Raw genomic sequence first — 6,708 nt, 5'->3', positions numbered from 1 at the left:
AATCCTTGCAAAACTCAACCCACTCTTCAAGAGTGGAACATCTTTGGCAGAAACAATAAGTACAAAAAAAATAGAAAAAATATCGTTTAAAAAAAATATACTGGTATATACATTGGCATAGCATAAAAAGAAAGCACTGTTCTTAACACACTTTAAAGTTTAAAGACATCTTTAAGGCCTTCCTGAAGAAAACCAAATAACATCCTGAGTTCCATGTCCAAACATGGGGTATTAATTATTTTGTATAAAAAGTAGATACTGCTCTTTTTTCAACTGCAAGATCGGTGACATCAAATTTAACTCTTTGTAAGCACTGTCCTTACAAAATAAAACAAATAATCTATGTACAGAAATAGATAGAAAAGCGAAGAGAGCTGTAGTGAGAGCAAGAAAGTGTCAAGATGAGGAGGATATAGGAAAGTTAAGAAAAAAGGCAAAGGAAGACATAACAGTAAATAGAGTATAACATACATCAAGGCAATAAATCGGAATACAACAACTATAAGACGGAATGTTCCTTTGAAAGAGATACTGTTCTTATAGATAATAAAAGTTCGGAAAAGTGTTCTGTATGATGATTTCTTCAGCTGATCAATCTGTTTCGGCCTTGGTAGTTCCCACCATCATATCAACCGCAAACTCCTTTGTGACTTCATCTTCCGACACTAGTTCTCCATTTCGGAACACCCGGCGTATGGTTTTTTCGGTGATAGTCTTTAGGTTTCCGACCAATCCACGCTCCAAATCCTCTACAGACATAGCCGGACCCACTCGCCCCTCACGTTCATGATTAATTTTGGTGTAAAGAGCTTCGGGGACCGGTTCGGCAGCTTTTACCACTACCATGTGGTAGGTCCGGGTCTTTTCCTCGTAGACAGACCTCGATCCTTCGGAAAACACGTAAGACGAACTATGTTCGGCTACTCGCACTAAGTTCCCTGCTAGAATCCTTGTCGGTTCCAAGTCACCGATGGGTTTTCCCAACTTCACCTTCTCGGGCAAGTTCATGCCCTCCCCCTGTTCAGACGCAAAATCGGACTCAGAATCTTCCGACTCCTCATCCTGCACTTGTTGACGCAGGAGGCTAAGTGGTTTCCCACTGAGTCCTGGGCCCGTTTTCCATGAATTCACCGCTTCCATAGTTCCAGGAGAGACGTCGACTTGAATCTCCGCTGCAGCAATGGTTGGCTCTTGTCCCTCACCGTCGATCCGAGTTGTTGTCTTCTCCTCATGTTCTCGAGCTTCCCGACATCCTTCACGTTCTCTCCTTCCCCTGTCACTCGAGTGGACTTCCGACCTCATCCTTGGGCGTTTCTCATGACTCACCATGTGGGCCCTTAGGCTATCTCTCCGGGAATACCCCTTCTCACAAACGTCACAGGTATACCGCCTTTGACGTCGATGGCTCTCATCGATGTGTCGGTGGAGACTCCTTTTATGCGAGAACCTCGCTCCACAGTCGAAGCATTCGAAGTCAGACGCCACCCGGTGCCTCATCTTGAACCACTGTAATCAGAGGAACACAAATAAAAAAAATCAATTGAATTTTGTCTCAATGTGTCAGAATATATCACATCCGTCACAGGTTACATGCTACACATTAAATCTCATATCTAGCTGGCGGATTTCTAGTTCTTGGGGGATTCCTTCTTACTGCCGGAACAGGAGCCTTTCGCGGAGCTGGTACGGGGGGCTCCTCAACTCCTGAACCCTCCCTCACAATGGGGTCTATTCCCTCTTCAACTACCTGGAGTTCCTCACTCTGATCGAGAACTCCCCGCTCATTTTCATGAGCCTCTGACCAGGACTGAAGCGGCACTCCCTCGTAGGGCTTCAACCTGTCCACATGGACTACCTTCTTCTTGCCATTCTTTTTCTCCTGAATCCGGCAAGTAACATCCGACAATTGTTGAATGATTAAATATGGACCTTCCCACTTTCTCTGTAGCTTTGGAGACAAGCCTTTTGTCTTCGCCTTGTTATGGAGCCAGGCAAACTTCCCAACTATCAAGGGGCTTTCCTCTGCTTTCGCATCATATGTCTTCTTTTGCCGGCGGGCACTTTCTGCAAAGTTGTCTCGGGCTCGTTGGTGTGCTTCTTGCATTCGTTTCCTCAAAACAAATGCGTAATCCGTCTCCACATCAGTCTCCTCTTCTTCCCTACCCCTCAATGCCTCCGTTGTCAGATCAATAGGAAGATGGATTTCCCGCCCCAGCATGAGCATGTTTGGCGTCTCCTTTGTGGAGTCCTGGGGGGCACTGCGGTAGGCAAATACTGCCATTGCCAGCTTCTCGTCCCAGTCTCGTTGCCGCTTATGTGGTTCGATCATCATTGAAATCATGTTCAACAGAGTGCCATTGAACTTTTCAATAAGGCCATCGGATTTTGGGTTGTAGGGAGTGGTGCGAGTTTTGCGAATGCCAAGGATGTGGCACATTTCCTGAAAGACACACGACTCAAAATTCCTTCCCTGGTCTGAATGTAGGACTGTAGGGACACCATACCGGCAGACGAACTCGTTGACAAATTTGTTGGCAACTGTCTCAGCTGTCTGATCCGGTATTGGGTAGGCTTCCATCCACTTGGTAAAGTAGTCGCCCACCACCAGGATGTACTTGTTTCCTCTTTCCGTCTCTGGGAGGGGACCAACAATATCAAGCGCAACCCTTTCCATTGGCATTCCAACAGTATCCTGTTGCAAGGGGGCTTTCCGTCTTTTAGCGGGTGACTTCTTTGAGGCACAGACATCACATTGCCGTACCATCGAACGGATGTCAGCATCCATTCCCACCCAATAGAACCTCATCCTGACCTTTTCTCTTGTTTTGTTCTGGCCAAGGTGCCCACTTGAATTGCCACCATGCAATTCCTTCACAATATCTGCCCGAAGGACAGTTGGAAGCACCACATGCCAGGTCACATTCCGACCTTGGTCACACTCCCACTTCCTGTGGAGTATTCCCTGCTTCATGTCTAGCTGTGCCCACATCCTCCAATAGGACTTCTCCACACTAGACTTGGAAGCCACCGTTGACCAATCAGGACGGTCTGATGACTCCTGCTTTGCTTCCATGACCCACTTCAGCGAAGGATCTTTCTGTTGGTATTCCCTCATCTGTTCATTGCTAATGCCCGGTGTCACTGTTACTGCCTTGGCCTCTGCAAAGTTATCGACAATTATCCTTGCCTCTGAATCTTCTTGGTCCTCTAAGTCCCGCTTGCACTGAGGACAAGGTCGTCTTGAAAGGCTATCAGCGTTGGCATGTGATCTCCCTGCACGATGTACGATTTTGAGGTCGTACTCTGCTATCACTTGCAGCCAACGTGCCATCTGACCTTGCGGATCTCTGAAGTTCAAGAGCCAACGAAGTGCCCCATGATCCGTTCTGACCGTAAACCTCTGCCCATATAAGTACTGTCGAAACTGCTTCAGAAATACTACCACGGCCAGTAACTCTTTCCGAGTCACGCAGTAGTTTTTCTCTGCCTTATGCAGTGCCCTGCTAGCATAGGATATGACGCGTTCCTTCCCGTCCACCACTTGAGACAGGACAGCTCCAATCCCCTCATTGCTAGCATCCGTATCCAATATGTACGCCTCTTTTGGGTCAGGGTACGCCAAAATGGGTGACTCCTGTAATCGCTTCTTGAGTTCTCGGAAAGCAGCTTCGCACTCTGCCGTCCAGGAGAATGTCTGACCTTTCTTGGTTAGGTTATGTAATGGGCGGGCAATATTAGCGAATCCAGCTATAAATCTGCGATAGTAGGAGGCAAGTCCAAGGAAACTCTGTACGTCCTTGACACTTCTAGGGACTGGCCACTCCCTAACCACTCTAATCTTCTCTGGATCTGTTGAAATGCCTTCACCAGACACTACATGCCCCAAGTACAAGACACTCTCCCGAAACAAATGGCATTTCTTCGGCTTCAGTTTCAGACCTGCCTGCCGTAATCGCTGGAAAACCATGTCAAGTCGAGTCAATTCTTGCTCGATCGTCTTTGCAAATACGATCACGTCATCTAGATACACCAAGAGCACTTCCCAATGTAGACCTCCAAGGACCCGTTCCATCAATCTTTCAAATGTCGAGGGGGCATTACACAAGCCGAAAGGCATCACCTTCCAACTGTAGAGTCCTCCCCTCACAACAAAAGCTGATTTCTTCTTCGCTTCTTCATCCAACTCCACCTGCCAATACCCAGAGGCCAGGTCCAGAGTCGAAAACCATTTTGCACCTCCAAGTGCATCCAGCGAATCATCAATGCGGGGAATCGGGTATCCATCCTTGATCGTCAAGTTGTTTAACTTGCGATAGTCTACACATAACCTCTTCGAACCGTCCTTCTTCTTCACAAGAACAACATTGGAAGCCCATGGACTGGATGATGGCTCTATCCTGCCATTAGCCAGCATGTCTTTGATCTGCCGATCAACTTCTTCCTGTTCCTTAGGAGGGAATCTACGAGGCCTCTCACGGATTGGAGGGCTATCTCCGGTGTTGATCTGATGTTTTACAAGACTTGTTTTTCCGATGTCCGTGTCGGACTTTGCAAAAATGTCTTGGGTCTCACACAAGAGCTTGGCAATTTTCCCATGGTACACCTTGTCAGTTCCTTCTTTGCTCCTTTGAAAGAGATCTTTCAGATGTTCAGGAACTTCATAGGTACCATCCATGGGCTGCGTGTTGGATTCACACTCTTCTATATCTTCCTCACTGATGAGAGAAAGGTGTCCCGCCAAGGTACCCTTGCGAATCATGCATGCCTTGGTGCCAGGATTAAACACTCGAACAGGCAGGGTTGCCTTCTCGGTTCCTACAACTACCCGTGCAACGGCAATCCCCTTGTGGAGAAGTTCACCATCTTCCGCGGGTTCTATAAGACCAAGACCCATCCCTATTGGGACACCTGTTGCATGACCTGGAAGCACCACTTCCTGACCAGGTGGTACACTGACGTTAGACCCAACAACGACCCTTGAGCAAAATGCACCTCCTCTTCCATCAGTGCATTTGATTCTCGCTCCCTTGATCCGAAGTTCCTTGGTCTTGAAATCCAGAGTTGCCTCATTAGGAATTAGAAAATCTAATCCCAAAAGTCCATCTATCTGGTCAGTATTGCCAAAAACAACTCGAAGAGGAAAAATGCATTTTCCAACCCCAAGCTCCAGCCACGCACTACCTAGGGTATCCATTGTGCTACCGTCGGCATTCCTAACACCCACTTTCCTGAGACTTGGTCTATTTGTTGAAGAAATTCTGTGATACAGGGATGACGACAAAATTGTATCGGTTGCTCCTGAATCTGCCAAAAGTCTGGCCTTCACTCCCCGAACCTCCACTTCAACAAATAGTCCACTTCTTGCCCTATCTGGCCCATAGTTTACAGCCACTTGTTCTACAGAAGGCATGCTATCTAGAGATCTTGTGTCTCTCCTGGGCCCTTGTTCTCCTCCAGCCTCCTCCCGGGCATCTGAGTTGGCTGAATATCGTTTCCCGAAGAACCCTGACCTTCCCTTCCCTGAGGGCAGTCCCGTTGAAAGTGTCCCTGTTCGTGACACCTGTAACATTCATCCGACTCGGCTGCTTTCCTCCGCCGGTATGAACTGGGCCTCGTTTGTCCAGCCCTACTGGATGATTCCTGCTTTGGAATTTTTCCTTCAATCCTTTTGAGTTCTTTCCAGATCTCACTGATTGTGGCCATTGGATCAACATCTACTGATCTGGATTGCCGATGCCTTCTACCAGACCGCTGTTCTTCCAGCCTGAAGAAATTGTCCGTGGCAAGGGCCGCTTGAATGGCCTCATCCATCGTTTCTGGCTTAGATCTGAACACCCCTTCTCTGATGGACTGATCTTCTATTGCCTCGGAGAAATGTGTCCTAGCCAACCGATCCTGGGCATCCTCACTGAGCTCAGGGTATGCCAAGGTTGCCAACTCCCTGATGGCCTGCCCAAGCTCCTGAATTGTTTCCCTCGGCCCTTGACGTCTATGCCGCAGCTCAAGGAGGTAGTTCTCCGCTAGCTGACCAGGGCCAAATCTCTTACCCAAGAGACTCACAAGTTCTCGATACGTAATCTGGGCTGTATCTACAGTCTTGTTGCCCAAAATCTTGAGTGCTGACCCCCTTAGACTCGCTGCGAGGAAAACCTTTGCCTGGCTATCACTCCAGTTATTTGCCATCCTACAGGCATCAAAATGGCTTACATAATCCCTCCAGGGAGTCTTCCCATCGAATCTGTCGGGAGTTATGTTAGGCTTACTTAAAGTCACCATAGGCTGGCGCTGGACTGCCACCTGTTCTGTAGGCAGGTCAAGCCTATGCATCCCATGATCCACTGGTCCCCTCATTGGTATGACTGCATCTGGATCGTCCAAGTCACGTCTGTGCAGGAAGCTTGCCACAGGCGTTCCCATGACGAAAATCTCTCGTTTGAGGGCTGTATACCCCATTTTTCCTTATCAACAAATATCTTCTCCCAGTAATACAAATCCTATTGCCCTCAAGAGATTAAATTTAAGTATAGAAACACCTGTTTCTTGACCTCGGTCCGCGAAGATAATTCACCCCAGCATCTACGGTCACAGCAGGGGGCCACACACGATGGATTGCAATGTGTGTAGTTCCGGCGAGCGCATGGCCATGGATGTATACACGCGTTGATAGAAAGTTTTTTCTTTCTTTCTTTCTTTCCTTCTTTCTTTCTT

General features: G+C 47.8%; 1 protein-coding gene across 1 annotated transcript; it reads right to left on the bottom strand.

Moving 5' to 3' along the window:
- Window positions 1-4,430: 4,430 nt before the first annotated feature.
- On the bottom strand, window positions 4,431-5,410 carry LOC121428436. The gene is made up of 2 exons (XM_041625038.1): window positions 4,477-5,410; window positions 4,431-4,441 (listed from the first exon to the last, which is right to left on the bottom strand). Exons 1-2 carry the CDS (start codon window positions 5,408-5,410, stop codon window positions 4,431-4,433), a joined length of 945 nt encoding a protein of 314 aa, XP_041480972.1.
- Between the last annotated feature and the right edge of the window lie 1,298 nt (window positions 5,411-6,708).

This window comes from Lytechinus variegatus, chromosome 15, assembly GCF_018143015.1.
Source record: "Lytechinus variegatus isolate NC3 chromosome 15, Lvar_3.0, whole genome shotgun sequence".
Taxonomy (NCBI): domain Eukaryota; kingdom Metazoa; phylum Echinodermata; class Echinoidea; order Temnopleuroida; family Toxopneustidae; genus Lytechinus; species Lytechinus variegatus.
Note: the sequence above shows the minus strand (reverse complement) of the source record. Positions and strands in the feature narration are given on the sequence as shown.

Coding starts and splice junctions, on each gene's coding strand:
- LOC121428436 (XM_041625038.1), bottom strand. CDS start 5,410: ATGCCTTCTGTAGAACAAGTGGCTGTAAACTATGGGCCAGATAGGGCA.